This window comes from Erpetoichthys calabaricus, chromosome 1, assembly GCF_900747795.2.
Source record: "Erpetoichthys calabaricus chromosome 1, fErpCal1.3, whole genome shotgun sequence".
NCBI lineage: Eukaryota > Metazoa > Chordata > Cladistia > Polypteriformes > Polypteridae > Erpetoichthys > Erpetoichthys calabaricus.
In genome coordinates, this window is record NC_041394.2 from 330,181,632 (window position 1) to 330,207,175 (window position 25,544).

At 39.0% G+C, this 25,544-nt stretch overlaps 1 protein-coding gene across 1 annotated transcript; it reads right to left on the reverse strand.

Moving 5' to 3' along the window:
- Window positions 1–6,055: 6,055 nt before the first annotated feature.
- On the reverse strand, window positions 6,056–23,025 carry LOC114666496 (zinc finger protein OZF-like). Its single transcript, XM_028821402.2, has 2 exons — window positions 21,916–23,025; window positions 6,056–7,713 (listed from the first exon to the last, which is right to left on the reverse strand). Exons 1-2 carry the CDS (start codon window positions 22,280–22,282, stop codon window positions 6,728–6,730), a joined length of 1,353 nt encoding a protein of 450 aa, XP_028677235.2. The 5' UTR covers window positions 22,283–23,025; the 3' UTR covers window positions 6,056–6,727.
- Between the last annotated feature and the right edge of the window lie 2,519 nt (window positions 23,026–25,544).

The window sequence follows — 25,544 nt, forward strand, 5'->3', positions numbered from 1 at the left end:
ACATTTCCAAAAACTATTGCTTTTTTGTGTAACAACACTGTCAAGATGGCTTGGTGATCGGAGTTAGATTTGCCTTATTGAGACCTCCTTTAATTTTCAGATATTTCAGAATTTGTCATTTTTCGCTTACATCAACTTACACGCCAGAGAGGTTTGGGGTCAACTATTTGTACAGCACCCCCGGAGCAGTTGGAGGTTAAAGGCCTTGCTCAAGGGCCCAGCAGAGTACCATTCCTTCTGTCACTGCTGAGATTTGAACCTGCAACCTTCAAGGTACCAGCCCAGATCCTTCAGCCAGTGAGCCACCATTCTTTCCAGCAATTCAATTAACCAAATTACCAAAAAAAAAAAATTTTTTGTACAGGTGAAAGGATAAATCTTGATGAGTAATTCAGTGTACAGTCTACTTTGAAATGTTTATTTCTACCAACTGATATTGTGCTGAATGTTGTCTACAACACCTCTTAGTAGTCGCAACACATCCTTCACACCGGCATTTATCAGAGCACTTTCAAGTAGTGTGATGAGAAGGAATTTAGTCTTGCCAAGTAGGCATTATAAACTAAACACTCAATGTTCTTGGCACCTCAGTTGCAGAACTGGCATAATGGCAAACACCCACGGAGGCACAGAGAGGTTGTTCTTGGCCAATGAAACTGGAGTTGGTGTACAATACCGCCACTGCACACTATTCATTAGTTTTGGTCTACCTCTGTGCCTGTGCTTCACGCTCCCCTTGTTGCAGCTCTGCCTCGCACATATGGGGATGCGGATGTACAATTTAAACAGATTGTTACTTTCATGGGAATTGTTACATACTGTATGCATAATAGAACTATTTTACATTACAGCGAGTAATTAACCATATTAAAAAAAACAATTTAAAGTAAATTCAAATGTTTCATGTTGCGGTATATGTTTTCCTTCTGTTTGGCTTTGAAATTAACATGCAAATACTTTTTAAATTTACACTTTTACTGTAAAACTTCAGTAAAAACATTTTTTTGAATTTGTCAATATCGCGTTGAATCGATTCTGTGTTTGGACTTTCATCGTGACAACACAACGTACAACGCCTGCGAGTGAAAATTGTTTTTCTCTCTAATAATTAAACCGACTTTCAAATGTTTGTTCTTGTGATTTGTTAATTGTCATAGCAAAAGCTATTCTAACGGGAAACTGTGAACGTTTTAATACTAATGGCATATCAAGATCTCCTTTGGCGTCTAATGTTATCCGCGGGAGATGTACTACATTACCTTTGCCTACATCCTTCTTTCTACAGTAATTCAGCTGGTGGAACACTGGATGGTGTTAATGGTTGTAGATATTCTTCAAGATATTGTAAGTTGGTGTTTTCATCTTCTGCACCATCACCACCAACTGTTTCAGCACAGTCTATGGATACGCATTTAACCAATTTGCCGTGTAACCAATCGACATCGGAGCTAGGATTGCCCATGTACTCATTTTTTCTTTTGATAACCCTTTGTGATGAAAATCTTAGAGGACATACTGTATGTCCAAATCCTATTGAATTGGGAACTTAAAGTGAGGAACATGTTAAAAGTTATAAGACCTGAGAGCGCAGGAACTGGGTCTGTCAAAAGCATGCACCGGAATGAGAGGGCCGTGTACTTGGTTGAGGAGGGCGACACTTGAGAAAAAAAAAAAATCTTCCAAAAAGTCTTGTCGCAGGACTTTGAGAGAGATATTCAAACCCAATTCCCATGATCTTCATAAAACCCTGAAAATGGTGACATTCTTGTCCCCCGCCTGTTATTTTCATTTCCCCTTTTCAATCTAGCACTGCACTCCCTTCACCTCACAAGCTTGTCTGTCATTTTTTTTCTCGCAAGTGTCTTTGCTGGGCTGTCAGTCTTCTCACATTGATTGTTTTAATAGCTTAAGACAGGAGGAACACTTAATATTTACAGGCAAAAACAAAAAAAAAAAAAAAACTTTCCACAATGTGTCAACAGCGCTGTTTCACATACTACTGCAGTAAATGGTACACTAAAAAGCAGATGGCATATCATTCAATACACAAATCACACTTGGATGATCTGAACATTTTTAAATGTACACTACAATCATGACACCACCAGTCACAGACAGGATGCCCAATTTGCATAGCAACCCATAGTCTAAGAACCACTGGCTCAGGGCCTTTTGGATTAAACCCACCACCCTGCACATTTGGTCCTAGCACTGGGTGATGGATCTTTAACAGGTCTCGTTACTTGGTACAGGCCTGCAGCCACCCTCATCCTGCCATTTCTCTTCTCTAACCCTGCGTCACCCCCAGAATGAAACCACTCTACATACCTGAACCTCTGAGATCAAGAAACCGTTAGCAGTCTCTAGACTAATGTTAAAAAATAAAATCTTATTTACTTAAACATATAACATCCTAAACAGTAATCTAACCTATGGCCTGTATAATACACAATTATTGTGCAAGTAATAAAGAAAAAAGAGACGCCTTCCAACACAGTAACCCTGACTCAGAGATTCTGCCCTTCCATCTTCAGAACAAGCTAAAAGATCAATAAAAGTCCAGCATTGTTTTTGTAGCCAAATCCTGCACATCTGAATTATTTTGATTTCTATCATCTTTACCCTTAAAGGGGACATTCAGTTTTGGGACAATCTCTTTTCCTTTCACTTAATTTTACAACATATGCAAAAATAAATCAAAATTACATTTCTACATGTGAATACCTTCTCAATTATGTTGTCTTGCTTGTAATCTGAAGTGCAGGTCTGAAGTTCAATCTTGAATTATTTTGAAAAGCACACTAACTCATTACTTAGACATTTTATGATAGAATTAGGGGAGAGAGCCGGTCATGACTAGGGCTGGGTTTAAAAAAAGATGATTTTTTTTTATTCAAAATCGATCTTCATATATCAACTCAAAATCGCCAAATTGATTTTTTAAATATATGCCATTTACCCGTGGATGTGTGAATCTTTCACCCCATTAGTCTCACATACCCAGCCTCGCACAACGAGATCTGGCAAAGTAGTCAAAAAATATGACATTAGTTGCTAAACTGAATGTGCCGTCAAGGCTAAAGGCTGATATCTGGGTGCATTTCAGATTTCAAAAATATAAAGTTAGCGAAGAGCTGGATAAAGAAAATATGTAATATTGTCAAAATGGAGGCAAAATAAGAGCGAAAATACCACAAACCTCCGAAATCACTTAAGACACCACCCTGATCCACAATCTGCAGACATGTCCAATCGGAAACAATTGGACGAATGGACAACTATGGACAAATTTCCCCTTGGGATTAATAAAGTATCAATCAATCCCAAACTTGTACACAGATGTGAAACATGGAGTCACTAATTCACTTAAGTCCACAGAGAAAGTCACCCTAACTTGTGATTACTGGACATCCAGAGCAATAGATTCGTACTCGTCTATTACTCCTCACTATATAGACGATGACCAGAATCTCACATCCCATGTTTTACAGACTAGGGCAGTTGATACCAGTCACACGGTGAGAGTAATCAGACTCCGAGGTGATACAAGAAGCTAACAAAGACCCAGCCCTCATAATGGACAATGCTGCGAATATGGTCTGTGCTGCTGAACTGATGGAGTGGCTGCACATTAAATTGAGTGTGTGTGCGAAACATCCAGCCTCACAAGCAGCTCTCAAATCACCAGCCGTTACACACTGCTTGGCCGCATGGGACACAGTGCATTATTTTTCATCGTAGCGGTATGACGAGCAACAAGCTCAAAGAGAAGCAGAGGATGCTGCAGCTGCCCATAAGATGGTAGTCAACATGGTGACGCAATGGGACACCACAGTGGAGCTGCTGGAACTCTTTCTAAAGCCGTAACCAGCAGTCCTGCTGACCCCCCAAACCCCCCCACTACACAAGAATGAAAGAGACCTCTGTACTCTGACAGAGGTTGACACAACGATCACAGAAGATGTAGTTAAAGCTCTTAAAGCTACTAAAGGCAGCCATGCTAGTAACGTCTGAAGAGAAGACCCCAACGCTGGAGGAGACGAGCAGCGACACACAGAGATTAAGGACCTCTAGACTACTATAGACAACAACTTAAAATTCAAGGTATGCTTACTTAAAGTGTGTGTGTGTGTGCATGCAGCTGTCTATGCAATTTTTTTATACAATACTATAAAAATAAAAACTATACTATTAATGATTAGGGGGCTTCACTCGCCAACTCCCCTGCCTGTACTATGTGCCAGCAACTTTGTGTCTCTGCCGCTCGAAAACAACAAATCTAATTCTCGCGGATAGGCCTCTTCATGGGGAAGAAACACTACTTGTCCCTGATAGCAACATGAATTAGACGATCTACAAGTCTCCAACTTAAACTTTAAATCCAAACAATATATTCAATCTCTTTTCTCTGTTCCGTTATTTCACTGAGTAATAATTTGTTTGTTTGTGGTAATGTGATCTTTACTATCATTTGTTTGAGACTTTTGAATTTTCTTACTTCCATTATCTCTAACCTGCTCGGCCTGTGTACCGCACCAACGTTTTTGAATTCTTTACGATGTTCTACTTTGTCATCTATTCTTTGTCTTTAATTTCTGGCCCCGGGCCTGGTTAAATCTCTTGGCACAAAGTCTTGTCTCTCGGGACGCGAAAGGGTCTTTTCAAAAGACCATGTCTTGTCGCAGGATAAAAAGCCTTGTCTCAAGATTTTTTTTTAAGAGAGATATTGTACAAAATATTACATAATTTGAGTACAAGTTAAAGGGATTTAAATAGGGGCATGTGAAATCTTTTAAGATATGTGGCCCTGAAGGACAGGCTGTAAGTAACATCCGACCCCTCCTTTCTTGTCCGATGAGGCCTGTGATGATTTTCTCAGGACTGAAGTGGTTTGTCCAGGGCAAATGGAGGCATCTAATGCAAGTTAAAGAAGAACAGAAATACTGATTGTTCCTGTATATTACAGTATTTGAATATAAATTCAAACTAGTCCCCTCACCCCCATTAGCAATATTAAACAAATTACCTAGCAAGTTCCCAATTAATTTTCCAATTAAAGTTTAGTCCAGAAGAATCGGATAGTGAGTGAGCTGAGCAAACTGAATGTACAGCAGGAAGTCAATTCCCTTGGACCTTTTGAAGTGGATGATGCCCCTACTGCAACCAAAGAGATCAAAAGAATCTTCTGCATCGGCACTGGTGGCACTGCTTGGGCCACAAGCTACGGCATTACAGAAAACGCCAGCTGAAAAGGCACAGGATGAAGTGAACAGATACAGGAAAGTACAACCTGTTCCACTCTCTGACAATCCACTGAACTGCTGAAGGGTACATGCAGATAAATATCTACTTTTGGCTCGTCAAACAAAGTGATATCTTTGTATCCCAGGGACCAGTGTCACTTCTGAGGGGGTTTTCTCAACTGCTGGAGATATCGTTACTGCACAAAAGGAGCTGCCTCACTCCACAACATATAGATCAGCTCCTGTACTTGCAAAAAATCTCACATTCTCCGAGAAGTGGGATAGTAGTCCTGAAGGGGCTTAGTGTCATAAAACCTCTGAAGTGGATGCTGTAAAGTCCACAAGATTTGGTTCCTCGCACTATTTTGAAAGAAGAGACTTTTTTCAGTTTCTGATTGTTGGCGGTTGACATTTTAAAATATGGTTGTTTGTATCTTAGTCTTTGCACTGTATTTATTTAAATTAGTATAGATCCCATCCTATGTTAAATAAAAAGTTCAGTAATGCAGCTGCATTAGGGTCAATTCTTAACACATGCATTAATATTTTATCAATGTATCACGTTAAATCAATTTGGGACCGTGTGAATCGGAATTGAATCGATTCATGAAAACAGAAATCAATACCCAGCTTTAGTCATGACAGATTCAGAGGTTACTTAAACTGTCTCCCAGGATGATTACCTTTGTGGTTTTACATACAGGGTGGTCCAGATCTAATTATGCAATTTTCATTACGTTATAACAAGTTTATTACATAGAGAATTCACAAAAAAAAATTTTTGCCGCCGATAGATGGCAGCACCTGCCCTGCATTCGTTTATTACAAGATATTTCAAACAATTCTTTTGTCTTGCATTGTTTTCCTGCATTACATTAAAAGTTGTATAATTAGATCTGGACCACCCTATACTTTGTCCAACACAACAGTTAAAATTCTTTCTTGATTTCTAAATTGCCTACTGGGGCCGAGGTGGCTTTTTTTTTTTTTTTTTTTTTAAATAGTAGAGAACTGCATTGCCTTTGTATAGTGGGACCCTGGGTCATCCGTTTAATGATGGGCTAATTTGATAACGAAAGTTAACTTAGACTTTACTTCACGCTTGACCACTTCCTACCTATCTTGATCTTAAGTACATCAGATAAGCCTGAAGTCCAATTAAAATAGACTATACCTACAGATCCAACAACAGGCCTATGCCACCTCTAGATTTTGCACAGAGAGACTTGGGCTGAATGTACCATTTCTAAAAGGTTAGTTGATATGCATATAGCAATTTTCTTGTTCTTCCTTGTTCTCCAGTGTGAATTCTTGGATGTAGTGAAGGACTAGGTTCATCAGAGAATTGTCTCTCTTGGGGTTAATTTCTTAATTAGGTTTAGTCTTTCATATAGTCAAGAGGTAAGCAAACCTCTTATTAGTCATGGTGTACTGATCCCAGTGTGAATTCTTTTATGGACCTGACGATTACAGTTGATCCCAAATTATTTCCAGCAATCAGAATAGCTATATGGCTTCTCTCCAAAATGAAGTCTTGTGTGTAACTGAAGACCACGTTTGTCAGCAAGTTCTTTGCCACATACAGAACAGCAAAATGGCTTCTTCCCAGTATGAATTCTCATGTGGGTCCTCAGATTGCCTATTTGTGAGAACTGTTTCCCACATTCAGAACAGGAAAAAGGCTTCTCTCCAGTATGAATTCTCACATGGGTCTGGAGAGTGCCTATTTGGGAGAACTGTTTGCCACATTCAGAACAGCAATATGGCTTTTCTCCAGTGTGAATCCTTGTGTGTAACTGCAGGCCACGTTTGTCAGAGAATCGTTTTTCACAATGGGAGCACCAATATGGTTTCTCCCCAGTGTGAATTCTTGTGTGGATCTGAAGCCGGTTTCTGGTGATGAATGCTTTTCCACATTCGGGACAGCAATATGGCTTCTCTCCCGTGTGAATTCTTGCATGGATCTGAAGCCTATTTCTAGTGACAAAGCCTTTGCCACATTCTGGACAGCAATATGGTTTCTCACCAGTGTGAATTTTAGTGTGGGTACGAAGATGGCCTATTTGAATAAATCGTTTACCACATTCAGAACAGGAATATGGCTTCTCTCCTGTATGAATTCTTCTGTGGGTTTTAAGATTGCTACTGCTGAAGAATTGTTTACCACACTCTGAACAGCTGAGCAGCTTCTGTCCAGTACGATTCAACTTACGTTTAGTTTTAGATTTTTGTTCAGAAGGGTTTGCCTGCCCTTGGTAAACATGCAAAGGTGTTGAATTTTTGCCATACACCTGCTGTTGGGTGCCGACTGTGTCTACACTTATTTTTGCAACAGACAAAGAATAATACTCTAATGGGACCAGTAACAACACCCCTGATTCAGATCTCAAGTTTTCATTTTGCTGTGGTCTAAAGGGAAGAGATGTCTGTGGAAATGAAGACGTGGAGAAGGTACCATTTCCTTGTAAATCTGCAAAATAAAAAAAGAAGCTTCATTTACAAAACTGCAAAGAGGAAATATTTTAGTGTACAACAGCTTATTCTTTTTGAAATAACCCAACTGTCAACAATGAGAAAACTTGAGCACTTTCAACTTACAATGACAAAAACTTACTTTATATATTTAAAAAATAAAATTGGAAACCTTTAGACAATAAAGCATATAAAAAGAAAAATGGTTATAGTTGTGAAACTAAACACAAGTCACAGTTTGTATTGTGTTTATGCATCCTCCCAAAAATCTTCATGTGATTTTCTCCTGCTACTGGGGCCTCATTTATAAAGCTTGCACACAAAGAGGCTTAAAATGTGCATACGAATCTTCAATGGAAACGTTGAGATTTATAAAAGAAAACTTGACGGGTGAACATGCGTACACCATATGTTTAGAGAAACAGGGAAATGACTCCCTTGATCATCAAAAGTGCGGAGTACGATGTACAGACTGTAGTTTAGTTCCCTTTTAAGAGGGCCAATATTGCACATTTGTGCTGAAGAACTTTAGTCTTTCACCAGTTTATACTAGCTAACTGTTCTCAGGGAACTAGCCAACAGGTCAGAAATAACTTAGCCAAGATTCACTCTATCATATTCACTGAGAAGGCACTGCCTCCAGGTTGTGTGTGGTGCCAGTGTACATACATAAAACATTTTCAACAACCAAGAGGCAAACTGCAGCAGTATTGGGTTCTCCTAATGTAATCACATCACTTTACTGCACTCGTATTACATTAAGGGCATCTAACGAGAATGAAGCTGCCTTTTTCAACTGCAAACTGTTACATTTCATTAATGCACAAGTCATATGTGATGCCAAGATGAGACTGAAACGTCACATCTCCAAGGCCTGTGTCAGCCCACGATTAATTTATTTCGAGGCAAACTAGCATTGGCAGGCATGACGGTATTGTACATGGTGGCTGAACCCTCAGATTTTCACACATTGTGTACTACTCATCACATCAGCAGTCATGTCGCTACACATGCCTGGTATTAGTGGCTATCTGCTCAGATGATGACACCGTACACCTTTCCTGGACCCCCGGAACAAAAAAAAGATGCTATCTTGCCACACATGATCTTGGTGGTGGGGTCTTGACACGTCTACCAGCCAACAAACATCTGCAGCATTGTGACTTTATAGGTATGAGGCTGATTAGCAACACGGCATATTCACAATACAATTGTGATTTATAAAGGGCAAGTTACATGGGAATAAGTTTTTTTTTTTTTTTTTTTTTTTTTTTTTTTTTTAAATTTGACAATTTTTGCCATCCAAATATTTTCACATTCAAATCTATGCAAAGTTTTATAAAGGAGGTCCATGATTTCATACACAAAAAGGACATGGAAGTTAGGTTATTTGGTAACTCTAATATTCCGCTCATTATCAGTACTGTTTCATACCACATCAGTTTAAAGTTTGGTTAAATTATTTGTATTTATTTTATATTCTGTTACAGAAAAGGGTACAATATTGTTCACTTTAGTAATAGAGGTACTTTTAATAAAAAATGGTTGAAGGGGATTGGGACTGGGACTTTGTCCCTCCCTTTCTTATCTCTCTATTATAAAAGAAAATCTTGAGACGAGACAATTGCCAAGAGACTTTCTCAAGTCCCGCCCTCCTCTCAACCATTTATGGCTAACGTCCCACGCCCACGGTCCTTTCATCTCTCATTCATGTGAATGCTTTTGTCAGACACAGTTCCTGCTTTCTCAGCTCTTATGAATTTTTATGTTTTCCTCACTTAAGATCCAAAATAAAGACGACTTATGTCCAAATCTTATTGAAGAATTTCATCCCAAAGGGTTATCAACAGAAGAAATGAGGACACGGGCAATCCTAGCACCGAGAAATTAAGTCAATAGAATTAATGCGAAAATTGTTGATCAGTTACACGGCAAATTGGTTAAATGCGTATCCATAGACTATGCTGAAACAGTTGGTGGTGATGGTGCGGAAGATAAAATCATCAACTTACAAATATCCCAAAGAATATCTACAACCATTAACACCGTCCGGTCTTCTACTGCACAAATTACTGGTGAAAGATGGATGAATCGTAATGTTATTGTGTAATTTATGTCCGAGTGATGGGCTATGCAATAGGACGAGATTAGCTGTATTAAAATTTTACATGTCAGAATTGTTCGACCAATTTTGAACAGGCGACAAGAAAGGTAATGTAGTACATCTTCAGGGAATAACAGACACCAAAGGAGATCTTGAAATGCCATTCGTATTAAAACATTTAGTTTCCCCGTTAGAATACCTTTTGCTATGACAATTAAATCACAGGGACAAACATTCAAAAAAGTCGATTTATCTATTAGAGAGAAAAACGATATTCACTCACGGGCAGTTATACGTGGAGTTGTCACGATGAAAGTCCAAACACGGAATCAAAATTCAAAGAGATATTGACAAAAAGTTAATTCCAAATAGTTTTTACTTAAGTTTAAAAAGTATTTGCGTGTTAATTTCAAAGCCAAACAGAACAACAACGTATAACGCTACGAATACCTCAATGTATAACGCAACATGAAACAATTTTCAATTTATTACATTTTACTATGGTTAATTACTCACTGTAATGTAAAATAGTTAGGTCTATTATGCATATGCAACAATCCCCATGAAAATAATCTGTTCAAATTATACATCTGCTTCCTCATACGCGAGCGGCAGAGTGGCTAATGCGTAGCACCCACTTGGGGGTTGGCGAGCGAAGCGAGGAGCGGGCAGAGCCCCCCATTTATTAATAAACCACTCATTATGCCTCATTTGCATGCCTCAGCTACTCATCATGCAATACTCTGGTACCCTTTCTGTTCCAATACAACTCATTGGTGGAACAGATCCTATCTTTCATAAAAATGAAAGACTTTTAAAAAGCCAATTCTCCAGGCAGGATTTAAAATTGGCAGTTACTTTTGTGCGCCAGAGTGCCGCAGCCATCATCTCACATGCCCACTCACTCACTAACTTGCATTTCAGCCCAATCAGACAGCAAACCCATAAAGTAAGAAAAACAGCAGTGTTCGCTCTAAAACAACTGGGGCAGGCAAGTTCAGAATTTCTGAAAGTGAACTGAATCAATGCTTACAGTGAGGTAAATAAGGCAAGACAAACACACTACTGCATTATGAATTTAACAGAGTGGATAGAACAGTTCTAGTGTAGCACATGTTTTTGTGCACAAGCTGCCGAGTAACAAAACACAACTTAGGGTTAATGTTGGAGTGTACTGAGAAATTAGTAGGCAGACATGAGGAGCCAATGAAAAATAGTAAAAAGATCAATTGTATTTTGATACAGCTATATTTTAGCACAGAAAACACAAGCTTTTTACAGAAAATGTTACATCAATCACTGTTAAGTACAACAATACCAACACGTCAATATTGCAGCAGTTCGGCTTTCAATTTTATTTATTCATGTGTTTTTGTCATTAATTTGCTTAAAATAAAAAATTTAGGTCTTGCTGGAACCCTCCAACTTGTTTAAATTACAATAGGAGTATGCACAAAAATCTTTCTGGTTTACGTGATGCATTATTGATTGTATGTTATGATCATTCTCACTGGCAATATCTCCTATTGTATAGATTTCCACTAGCATTTTTTAAAAAAGAAAATTCATATACGATGTGAATTCATCTTAATGTATCAATTAGTCTCAATCATCATGTCAGCGTCCCACAACAAACACAAAGGCTCAACTCTCCCACCATCAAGCCTGTGTGAAGTATAGACAAAGTACTGATATGACATGCAAATATCAATACAGTGATCATTTCTGTACATTTTGACTGCAGTATTGACATATTTAAAATATTTTTTCAGCATTGTGTTGGATCAAAACAAAGTTTCTATATAAACCATTAATTTAAAATTATCACATTTTAGTTAAAGGACATTAATTGTATAACAAATCAATATTTTATAACTTTTCCAATCAGCTCAGTTTCAGGAACAAAGGAAAGCAAAAATATTCAACTCTTGTTATTTGTTTAAACCACATTCCCCCTTGATGTCATCTATAACCCACATCTTGAAGCACTTCGAAAAATTATAAAAGAACTTCAGCCAATCTATACTAATTAATAAAAGGCAAAGCCCTCACTGACTGACTCACTCATCACTAATTGCCCAACTTCCCGTGTAGGTAGAAGGCTGAAATTTGGCAGGCTCATTCCTTACAGCTTACTTACAAAAGTTAGGCAGGTTTCATTTCGAAATTCTACGTGTAATGGTCATAACTGGAACCTGTTTTTTGCCCATATACTCTAATGGAGGAGGCGGAGTCACATATCGCGTCATCACGTATCACGCCTCCTACGTAATCATGTGAAGTGAAAACAAGCAGGAGATTTACAGCACGAGTCAAATGCGGGAACGAAGGTAAATGACATTAAATGTTGAGTGTCTTTTAATAAGCATACATATTAACAGATGTGCAATTAAACGTGTGCATTTACGGGGTGATTTCTCAGGCTTAAAGCTCGAAGTGATCACTCGAGTGAAGGCAGCTTCACAAAAAAGACAGATCCTTAAACGGTTATTGGTATATTTTCCCTCAATTTTAAAAGGTTTTCTTTTCTTCTTAATAAAAATTTAAAAGCAGAACTTCGCCGGTGTGAAGCGCGGGGATTTGAGCGACTGACGCATACAGACATATTCATGAGTGCAGGTACTTCGGAAAGAAAGCACCCTGTAAACCTTAAGTTTAAATTAAGTTCATAGACCTACAAAAGGTTGCCATTGATTTCAGGCAAGATTGCTTTTCTCCTGTACAACTATACGTTGCATTCTCAAGAGTGTGCTTGCACGGCTTGGTCATATTACAACCGGAGTGCTGAACTGACAACATGATATACAAACAGAACAATCGTAAAAACAGGATTAAATAAAAAGGCTGCTTCCGTTGGCAAAGCAACGAAAAAGGAAGACCTTATATGACGTTCGTTTATAAAACAGCGGAGAAGCTGTGTGAAGTCAGCTTCACAAAAAAACAGACCCTTAAATTGTTATTGGTATTTTTTCACTCAATTTAAAAAGGTTTTCTTCTTAATAAAAATTTAAAAGCAGTACTTCGCCGCTGCAAAGCACGGGGATGAGATTATATATATATATATATATATATATATATATATATATATATATAATGTAGTACTAGGGTGTTGTACCGTGTTAGCCATTATGAATGTAGAGAAAAGCCAAGCAAAATGACACCTTTTATTGGCTAACTAGAAAGATTACAATATGCAAGCTTTCGAGGCAACTCAGGCCCCTTCTTCAGGCTTACATCTTGCCTGAAGAAGGGGCCTGAGTTGCCTCGAAAGCTTGCATATTGTAATCTTTCTAGTTAGCCAATAAAAGGTGTCATTTTGCTTGGCTTTTCTCTCTATATATATATATATATATATATATATATATATGGGCGGCACGGTGGCGCAGTGGGTAGCGCTGCTGCCTCGCAGTTGGGAGATCTGGGGACGATTCCCGGGTCCTCCCTGCGTGGAGTTTGCATGTTCTGCGTGGGTTTCCTCTGGGCGCTCCGGTTTCCTCCCACATTCCAAAGACATGCAGGTTAGGTGGATTGGCAATTCTAAATTGGCCTTAGTGTGTGCGTGTGTTTGCTGCGGTGGGTTGGCACCCTGCCCAGGATTGTTTCCTGCCTTGTGCCCTGTGTTGGCTGGGATTGGCTCCAGCAGACCCCCGTGACCCTGTGTGCGGATTCAGTGGGTTGGAAAATGGATGGATGGATTACTTATATATATATATATATATATTCATGGCATTCGAAGTCTGTGTCACAATCTGATTGTATGGGTGGTCACCTACCAGGTAACGCTTGTGGTTGGCCAGCAATCTGCTAACATCCAGCACGGTGCCCTCCGCCTCTGGTGCTGACGTCCGAGGTTCGATTCCCGAGAGGGAGTGCAGTGGAGTGTGTACGCCTGATGAGCCCACAATGAGGGCGAAACACGTGTCGCGTACTCTTTGCATTTATTTGACAGTAAACTATTTTCAACCAGAGAGAGCGAGAGAGAGAGAGAGAGAGAGAGAGAGAGAGAAATTATATATATATCCACATTACTAACCGAGAATGGTAAACCGGATGGACGCAGGGACATCCGGCCATGGGCCGTGGACGCAAAAGACGTACTGTGCAGGTGCCCCAAGAAATGAGGCGCCGCGACCACAGAAAAAAAGGAGTCAGACGCCGGCGACGCACACAGCGCCGCACGAATCCCATTGCACACGAAACGGGACGCACACAAAGATGAGGATTCCACAAGCCCCTAGCACACAAAAAAAAGAAGCCGTGAGCGCCACACAAAGCCCATTGGACACGAAACAGGACAGACTACGGACATAGCACACGAAACGTTCACAAAAACGACGATTCAGACCCACGACCACACTAACATCAATAAGAAAGGACACCCAAAGCCCCATTTCTGAAGGAACCGTCCGTATTAAACATACGTCTTCTCAACACCTTCACACTATGCAGCATAGGTGGATCTCATTACAATGAAGCACTATTAACCGTTCAACCGCAGAAAAGGCTCCATATTAACAGTGAGTGCGATCCTCCTTATTACTTATCCATATTTCTCACGATGAAGAACAAACAAGTCATGAATTCATGATCACGGGTACAAATCGATACGGCTCGGATAACGGGGGGGGGGGGGGGGGGGGGGACACACGAACCCGCATGAAAAAACAAAATACACCTCGCGTCTCAGACATACAAAAACGGCAGCGAAGAGACAACATAAATAAACGCAGACGTCTACAACACGCATCTGAAATACCGGAAAACAAGCAGGCAAGGCTTCAAAAAGAGAAAGCTCGACTGACCGACATACAAAAACGGGCAAGGCTCGATACAAACAATGCACGACATAGACTACAACGGACTTCTCACACAGCACAGGCGAATCGATTACAGCTCCAAAACAGCACGTCCCAAATACTGGACATGCAACGACGCATCTCTCAAACGGCACAAGCAAAAGATACACGTCACGGACATCAACGCCAGACACCTGCTAAATGCTTGCGCCAGTTAGCCGACAACACGTTCAATAATGAGTCCGCTATTCAGGAAAATTCATTGGGATTAATGAATGTCATTTGCAATCATTGTCATTCACTTAACTTCCCTGAAGAAACAACTGGCAATACAAATAATGAATTTACACGTTGTTGTCAAAAGGGTCAAATTAGACTGCCTCCTTTACATTCATATCCTAAATATCTACAGAAGCTTCTAACTAACGATGTACCTGAAAGTAAAAACTTTATGAACTGCATTAGATCCTATAAATCTGTATCCACTATGAACATGAACAGTAGCAATGCCCGTGACATCCGTCTTGCAAAACTGTTAATTATTGATGAATGTACAATGGCATCCAGTCACTTACTCAACACCATTCATAAACTTCTACAAACATTGATGAATAATAATATTCCCTTTGGAGGAAAGGTACTTTTATTAGGAGGAGATTTTAGACAGTGCTTAGCTATTGTTCCACATGCCATGCGCTCAGCTATTGTTCAGTCCACCTTAAAATACGCAGACAATTGGCATTGCTTTCAAACGATAGTTAGTACAAAACATGCGATGTCCAGATCCACATTATAACAATTGGTTATTACAACTGAGAGATGGTACACTCACCAATACAGATGGACTTCACCCAGATATTATTACAATTCCTCAATCCTTTATCTGCGACGACTTAGTTACAGAGATATTTGGAACAATCATCTCATTAGACCAAATACCCCTTTTAACACAACGCACTATATTATGTCCAAAAAATATTAATGTGGATCACATAAATAACCAGGTCACTGCATTACTTCCTGGAGAGGCACGACTCTTTCTAAGCTCTGACAAAGTTGACTCTGATGACGACAATGACCATCTTAATTTCCCCTCAGAATATTTGAACACTATTAACCCAGCCGGATTACCACAACACAATCTTAGCCTTAAAAACGGAATAATCATGCTATTAAGAAACCTTAACACTAAACGGGGTTTATGCAATGGCACACGTTTAGTCGTCAACACCATGACACACAATGTTATTCAAGCGACAGTTCTTACAGGATCACATGCTAACAATACTGTTCTGATTCCTAGAATTGACCTTTCAATGTAAAAGGTAATTCCAGGTCAGAACTTGTAACGCCGACAGTTCCCAATTAAACCTGCATTTGCCATGACCATCAACAAATCACAAGGACAAACCATGGACAAGGTTGGCATCTACCTCTCTGAACCTGTTTTTGGACATGGACAACTTTATGTTGCCTTCTCACGTGTTCAGCGTTCATCTGACGTTAAAGTTAAAAATGCTCCATGCCAAGGAAGACTCATTCAAGGACAAGACACCATCTTTACTAGTAATGTTGTGTACAAAGAAATATTCCAATAAACCATTACACTGTACCAAGCACTTTATTGTTTGCTTTCTATATGCATCATCCACACCTTCACACAATTCTATATCTCATTCATACATCTCACTGTTTGTCATGCCCCAACACCAGGGGTTGGCGAGCGAAGCCCCCTAGTTAGTTAGTTAGTTGGTTGAGAGAGAGAGAGAGAGAGAGAGAGAGAGATGTGTATGTATGTAGATATGTATATATGTGTATATATGTAGATATGTAAAAGTATATATGTTTATGTATATATGTGTTTACATAACCTCTTTAAACACACTACTTCTCTGCTGCGAAGCGCGGGTATTTTGCTAGTACTATATAATGATGAAACACTGAAAGATGCATTTCCAGAACTAGCCCTCCTGGCATACAGGCAACCACCAAACCTGCTGCAACTAATTGTTCAAAGCTTCCCAAGTGGACCAACAGATAATGGCACATCTCACCGTCTACAGAAGATGTAAAACGTGTTCTTACATGTATGAAAAAGATTGTGTAATTATATCACACTGCCGGCTAGAACATCGCATAAAGGGATCATATTCCTGCAGATCATCTAATGCAGTCTACCTAATTCTCTGTATGAAATGCCCTCTATGTGGGAGAAACTGGACAAACACTCCACTAGAGAATGAATTTCCACAGGTTCCACATCAAGCATGGCAATCGGGATGTACCTGTTGGAGGTCATTTCAGCAGCCACGGACACCGTGAGAAGAACTCTTAAGACACAGTGCTTATGGGCAACTTCAAAACACAGCGAGAGAGAAAAGAATGGGAAGTTAAACTCATGCTAAAATTGAACACATTACAACATGGTTTAAATAGAGACAAGAGTTTTATAACAAGCTATGAAGATTGTTTGCATCTCTCGGAGTGACAAAGACAACCTGACTACAGACCCAGGAAAAACTCATCAGAAAGACTTTGTTGGACAGTTATCTTATCAAAAGATCTTGAACATACATTGTTCTCTCTTGCTAAATGAATCTCAGCCTGGAGAGGTCTATTAATTTTTTTACATTTAAGATGTCTCACAAAGGTTTTCCAATGTTATCTGTCCTAGTGTCTATACAAACACAGGGAACTCCAGTCTCTGGATTACATCTTGCCTAAAGGGGCCCAAGTTGCCTTAAAAGCCTGCATATTGAAATCTTTAGTTAGCCAATAAAAGGGGTCATTTGACTTGACTTCTCACTTTGGTGCAGTATAAAATATTCTCACTTTTTTTTTTTTTTAAACAGAGTAATAAATGTTGATTCAGCCTGTCTTGATTGAATAATTTTACTTTTCTCAAATAACAGCTTAACTGACCAAGGAACAGCAGAGAATTGTGCAGACATCACTGTAAACCCCCTCCTGTAATTTACAGAGTATATCTGGTCATGTAAACGGGTGCTAATCTCATAAACTTTATGCTTTAATCCAGCTCAGCAGAACAAGTGTTGGGCACGGCTGTTACTCATGATGATAAATGAGCACCGTATCATACATTACACACAGAAAACTATTTGGTGTGCAGTCTTGTATCTATGGCTTATACTTAATATATCATGATAAGAAGACATTTCTGAAATTCTCAACTTCAATGCCAAGATTTTTTTTTTTTATAACTCCATTGATTGAGCATTATATCAGTATCAATCAATCAGTTAACTATATTTCTTTTGTGTACTGCAACTGAACATTCCCAGTCTTAATGAGGAGACTGTCGAGGCCAGAAATAAACTTCCAATCTTAAGTATAATGAATGAAAGTTTTGTTTAATAAATTGTAATAGACTACAATCACCCCTTTAAGCCCAATTATGTCAATCTATGGAAAAGTATTAGGGCCACAGAAGGGGGAGGATTAGGTAGACAGTGACAGAAAAGGAAAGGTCCATTTCGTGATTAAAGACGAAATTCACATTAATTATGAAATAAAGTACGTGATTAAAATAGGAACGTTGCTGCATCTTTTTTAAAAAAAAAAAAAAAAAAAAGTCGATGTTAATTTTAGTAGAGTTTCTCAAATCCCATCATAACTAAAGTAGCGTGTTAAAATGTTTCATATTCCAAGTGCCGCCCCCCGACCCAGTAGTTAATCACCCTGCGCTTCATAAATGAGCTTCCTCTTGAGCAGACAGGAGCCGCAGGCAGCGATTGCCAAATTCATGATAATACAGCTCTCTGAACATTTAGAATCCACTAAATTTATACTTTCATTTCCATGATGAAATTCATTAAAGCATGTATATTACATTTTACAGATAACTTGAGGCACATGTGGAGTTTGCACGTTTTCCTGGTGTGTTACTGGTGTACTTCTGTTTCCTAAAATGGTGAAAGGTAAGCAGTAAACTGCCAGAGGTTTAAATTTAAAAAGTTTAGGTTAGCAAAAACTGAAAATAAAGGAAATGTCAGAATATTACAAATAGATCTTCAGGGAACAACTAATAGTAAATTCAAGTAAATGAAGCCTTGCAAGTTGAAACAAAACAATTTGCACAGGCGTCCCAACTTCTGTTGAATACTAAAAGAAAAAAAAAAAAAACAGCAAACCACCAACCCACTCTTTCATAAAGCAGAGGTGGAGCAGATTGTATTACTACCAGAGGTGGGTAGTCTCACCAAAAATTGTACTCAAATAAGAGTAGCTTTACTTCAAAATAATATTACTCAAGTACAAAGTAGTCATCCAAAAAATGACTCGAGTAAAAAGGTATTTGGTGAAAAGACTACTCAAGTACTGAGTAACTATTTGATCATAATAAATGATTTATTTTTTAGAAATGTTGCAATGAGATAAAAATATAAAATGTGCAAATTCTGCTATTTCCAAATAATAAAATAAAAAAGGAGTAAAAACAACATCTTTACAAAATAAAGATGCACAAATAAACACAAAGTTACAAATCTCAGTTTTTCACAACAAAGCTAACAAGACCTAACATCCACCGAACGGCAAAAAATGAATTTATGTAAAACTTACCGCGACATGTTTCCTCAGGTTAGACACAGTTTTTGTATACTGAAATGTCCGTTTGTTTTGGCAGACACAGAAGGCATCGCATTATATACAGTAGCTGTTCTTTTGCACTGTGTGTAAGCGAAATATGCCTTTTATACGAGGCCTGGGGTGTTCATCCTCTTCAGTTTCAGCATTGGAGACAGTTGCCTCTGCCATTTTTCATGTATTATTTCTTTCTCTGTCCGCTGTCTGCGAGGAGTGTGCGCTGCTATGCTGCCACAGTTTGTGTGTGGTCATGTAACTGCATGGCTACATCCGATTGGTGAAATGGAGTCATGTGATTATTGTTGCTACATCGGATTGGTGAAACGGTTATGCAGTAGATCCACTGGCAGCTTCTCTCTGGCAAAAATAGAGCATAACTAATGTGTAAAAGGAAAACAATAACGAGCACAGTGTTGCCCAATGTAGCGGAGTAAGAGTAGCGTTTCTTCTTCACAAATGTACTCAAGTAAAAGTAAAAAGTATGGTGCAGTAAAACTACTCTTAGAAGTACATTTTTTTTTTTTTTTTTTAAAGTTACTCAAGTAAACATAACGGAGTAAATGTAACTCATTACTACCCACCTTTGGTTACTACACCCTCTGAAGTACTACATGGACAATATCGCACTGTAGAAAATTGTAAATTCCAGAGATAATGGCAAGAAAACAACAATTAACAGGGGAAATGAGACAGAGCATTATTACCCTTATAAGTGTTGGCTGTTCGTTTAGAGAAACTGTCAAACCTGGAGGAGGATGTGTGATGGTCTGGGGAGTTGGTGACTTGCAGAGAGTGACTGGCATTCTGAATCAAAAGGGTTACCACATCATTTTGCAGCACCACACAATTCCTTCTGGTCTGTGTCTAGTAGGTCAGGGGTTCATCCTACAGCAAGACAATGACCCAAAACAAGACTCCAGGCCAGTGACGTGCAGTGGGGTTCATAGCTGGTGAGGCACGGACTGCTTCAGAGTCAGATTTACAAAATATATGAACCCAAGAGAGTAGCTTCTTCAATATTCAAATGTCAGCATGCACATTGACTACTGGTTATGTTTCATATCACATCACCATTCTTTATATATATATATACACATACACACACAGGTAAGGTGCATATTTGGCTAAGAAAGAACATTACATTTACAGCAGAGAGAGTACATTTGCTCTGCACCCTCCATGCGTTCAAAATTTGCCATTGCAATTCCACAATTCAAACTCCTTCAATAAAAATGAAAGTATAGAATGGTGTACAAAAAAAAAAAAAAAAAAAAAAGATTTCAAGTTTGACCTTAATTGAAATGTAGTTGTTTTTAAAAGCTTTTAATTCTGATGTTTTAAAATGACAAGAAAAACAAAAGAATTTTATTTAAAATTTGATTTAAAGTCAAATTTTAGGTGCCCCTTAGTTTACAGCAAACCTTTTAGCGCCAGCGTTGGTCTTCAGTTATTTATCATCACTTCCTGTTTTGACTGAAAGTCCAGTTTTGAGAAATTTTAGGCCTAGATATATAATCTTCCATTTTGGCAGTCAGTCAGAACAAAAAATAAAAATGAACAGACCGCTGCAGTGCACTTGACTTTGATATCGCTAACTTATTGGCGCCTCTGCGTACAGCAGCACCAACAAGCACCTGTTGGGCTCACATGCACCCCCTTCGGTGCGGCACGGTACTGTCTGCCTCACCTTATGCCTATTCACTGCGGTTTTATGTCCGATCAGCAAGACTAAATATGTCACACACATTCATTAAAGATATTAGCCAGACTGTTGAAAGTCAGGGTGTATAATAAACGTGTCTGCAAACATTACATTGGTGACATACAGAGAGAAAGCAACAGGCATGCGCCATCTGCATGCATCAACCCGGAGCGTGAGGGAGAGCGCAGTATGAGGGGAGGTGAGGGGAGGCTCGTCGCTGCCGCACCTCGCATTTCTCCCCTGTATTTGAACAGGAAATGTGCCAATTCAATGATTCTAACTATAAAAATTATTGGAATCATAAAGAAAACCTTTATAGCACAGACAAGTGGATGCATTTATGTTATTATTATTTTTTTTTTTTCTTTTTGTGATGACAGGTGTGGCTCTGCCTCCCCTGACCGCACGTTCCTGCTCCAAGCAATGACGGAACTTCATTAAAAGAGAAGAAGGTACACTTCAAAACATGGACAGGCCAGCGCAGTCTCCAGATTTAAACCGCAGTGAGTTAGATTGGGATGAACTGAACAGAAGAGTGAAAGGAAAGCAACCTACAAGTGTAACACATTTGTGGGAAATTCTGCAACAGTGGTGGGAAGATCTTTCTCACCAATATTTGATTACCTTTATAGAAAGAATGCCATGCGTGTGTTTGGCTGTTCTAGCAGCAAAAAGGTGGCTACTCAATCAGAAATGTGGATAACATTTTGTACACTTAATGACTCCTTGGCTTAATTTTGTTATTTTGCTATTATTTGTTCTATGCCTTGATTTCATGATACATTAAGACACTATGTGAATTTCCATGAAAATTGGCATATTTTACAACTTTTGACTAAGAGTAAGTCACTACCAGCTGATCACATCTCTTAACTTTTCAGTTTATAATTCAAAAACAAGCCAATATTTCCAAGTTGGAATACTGGAAAGAGACGGAGCTATTCAGGTAAACATCATCAAAACTCACACCAACTTTTTCATTTCAGGTCTTACCTTCTCCTGAATACCTTGAACATGTTGCTTTCTCACTCCTTTCCATATCAGAATCCAAAGATCCAGTCTTCACCTGGAATGAATTATTCTGGACGGCAGGAGGTTCACTTTTCATGAAGCCTGTTCCAGCAGGTTCTTCATCTGTACATACATGCTTAGACACAGACTCCGATTTAAGATGTTCTTCCTTAACACAGTTTATAACTTTATTCTCTGGCAAGTCTGAGGTATCAGGGGTTGGGTCAGAGGCTACCGATCCCCATTTACAAATCTTATATTCCTCAGTGATGTTAACACTGGTCTGATCTTGCATACATTCCCATTCACAGTCTTCTTCCTTAATGTTTGCATTACTTTTGTCTTCCATGGCAACACATGAAAGCGAGACTCCTGTGCACTGCCAGATTCTCCACTTCCTCGTTTTCTAGTGTAGGGGAAGCTTGAACTTTAATATTGTAATCTTGACAGATGTCCTTTATATTGAGTATGGGAGTGTTTTGGGGAAAAAAATAGCAAACACCTCTAATTAGCAGCAACAGAAAGGAGCCGATAGCAAGGCATGACGGTTACAAGTGTATGAAGCCTCTCCGATTATCCATAAGCGACCTTCATCTTGCTTTTATACAAAACACAACAGCCAAACATACTCCACCTCTTTTTCACTCGGACTCCATTGGGCTACTTAATGGTACAATCAGGACTAGCGCCCTTGTTTTTTTGGTTGTTGGTGTGCCTCCACATTCAGATTTGAAAAGTTCACATCACAGCATACATCCAAAACATCAGTCCCGGAGTAGCATAGGACAGAAAACTCTGAAGTGACAATGCCAGTCAGCTTAGCAACTCATGCATGGCTTATTACTGGTCTCTTCCAAGGTTGCTCAGTCAAGCTTGCATTCCATTGCACAAGTCTCCTGGACTGCCAGATGCTTCTCCTCCATTTTGTATGGGTTTCGATAAATGGCAGAATTTTTTTCTCTCTGTAGAAAGAACATAGTAGAATAAATTTAAAACTGCACCAAAACACATTTGAGTTAGCTTTTGCAACTTTTCTTCATAGCTTATTGGCCACTGCTCTTGCCTGGACTTCCAAAGCATGTATGCTTTCCTTACAAGATGAAAGGCCAAAAAACACATTTTTCTCTCACCTCAAAATGACAATATATAGCACAGTGTAGGTGATCACAGTTCATTTTGCAGCTGGAACACCAGCCACAGGAAGAGATGTAAGCAATTCATGAACAGTTCATAAATCTCAATAATATACACTCAAGTTTCACATTATGTCTGCCGATTAACTGTTTCAACTGAAAAGAAGAGAGTTAAGTATACAATTTTGCTTCCAATTATTGGCAATATAACCCAAATCACAATGAAAAACAAATATTGATCAAATGTAGAAATGTTTTACTGATGCACTACTTACTGTATACATCACCTCCAGTGACCTACTATTACTACGTAACTGACATTTCACTCGAGGCAACTTACATAAATTGTAACCATTTGTTACTTTCTTTTGCTTTTACAAATTTGACCACGGCCTGGTGAACTGATATACTCGCGGTCACACAGTGTCAGTAGTAGGATTTGAACCAACAGCCCTAAGGTTTGAAGTCCAAATTCTTAATCACTGCACTACACTGCTTACTAATAACATCAGCCCTTCAACAAAAAAAAAAAAAAAACAAAACAAATATTGTATATAGGAAAGTACATCTGATACAACCAATAAACTGACAGCACTGTAACAGAGGCCCTTTCCCTTACAAGATTTCCTGGCTGAACACAGCAATAATAGTATGGTTTTCCTCCCACATTCCTAAGAAATGCAGGCAAGATGGGTTGGTGAGGCTAAATTGGCCCCGATATAGTAATGTATGTGTGTGTGTGTGTGTTCACTTTATGATGGGTTGGTCCTTCCGTGAGAACCTTAAATACAAATGGGACTATTTCATTTTTGTTAGGTAGAATGCCCAGTGGGGACCGGGGGAATGGGGTCTCGTGGCCTGGAACCCCTGCAGATTTTAATTTTTTTTCTCCAGCAGTCTGGAGTGTTTTTTGTTTTTTCGGTCCTCCCTGGCCATCGGACCTTACTCTTATTCTATATTAACTAATGTCTTATTTTAATTTCTTACTTTATCTTTTACTTTTCTTCATTATGTAAAGTACTTTGAGCTACTTTTTTGTATGAAAATGTACTATATAAAATGGTGATGGTGCCCTGTCCAGGAATTGGGCCTACTGCCCAATGACTGCTGCCATAGGCAACAGCTTCCCCACCACCCTGCACTGCATAAGCAGGATTTAGAAAACGGATGGGTGGGCAGATGGAAGTTACAAAACGTGTGTGGGGGGGGTAAAAAGGAAGGATTATATGGGGATGGACATACTACAAAAATACCAAGACTACTTTTCACCATATTCCATTTCCTTTCAAATTATATGTGCATACAGCAAAAATTGTTTTTTTATTCTCTTCTTCTGTACCCTTTAGGAAGACACTGAAAGTTCAATTGATTTTCAGAAGCACACTATCTACACATACATACATACATACATACATACACATAAATACACACCCACCCACACCTTATATTTCTATCTAACTGCATCTATACAAGTAAAATGCAAAGTTAACCGACTAACTCAAACAGAAACACTATTTCTAGTACTTAAAAAAGTTGAACTTTGGCAGAATTGTATATTTAGGGCAGTAAGCATCTGCTAAGAAAGGGCATGAAACACCCCAAAATCTCCTGATTGCTTGGCCGAGTTAAGTGAAATTTGGAGACACAGAAAAAGTAGCCAACCTGTATTTTTTATTTGTCAATTTTTTTGTTTGCCGACAACATTATTTAACAATTTGTTGGACGCTTTAATCCAAGGCATCTTACAACATTGGAGGTTTAACTGGTTCAATCCCCCCACCCGTTGGTGCACAGGCAGGTGAAGTGACTTGCTCATGGTCACACATTGTCAGTAGCAGGATCTGAACCCACCACCTCAGCGTTTGAAGTCCAAAGCCTTAATCACTATACCACACTTCCTGACAATATAATCTTCCTTTGTTAAAAAAAAAAAAAAAACCCTACAAATACTGAATACAGAAAAATTCTTAGCTACACAGTACTTCTCCTACATCTTATTGACTGACTGCATATAAATGACGCTCACTGTCTAATGAAATTTCCTGAACGAAGCTGGCTAACATTAGTATGTGTACCTCGGTCTGTCAATCACGGTGCTGTTGTAATTGCAGGATACCCTACCATTTTTAACTCGTCGTTCTGTTAGTATCAGAAAACTACAAAACTCCATCATGAATGCTAAGATGAGGAAGGGGGGTTAAAATTGTGACGTCATTCATTCGCAGACTTGGCCTCCAACTTGTCACTCAGCACTCACTGGGAATAGGACGCTTTGTAAATTCTCATGTAGTCAGGCGTTTTAACACCTATTTCGTTTGGTGCAAATTCCTCGAAAGTCCGGGTCGTTTAGGTACAGTATATTTGGTTTGAACCAAAAGAACCAGATTGACAGCCTTTGAAAAGGATGCTCTCTGAGGGGTACCACGCGAACCCTGTATCGGTTCGCATGGGGTATGAAAGTGATCCGACACATCTAAC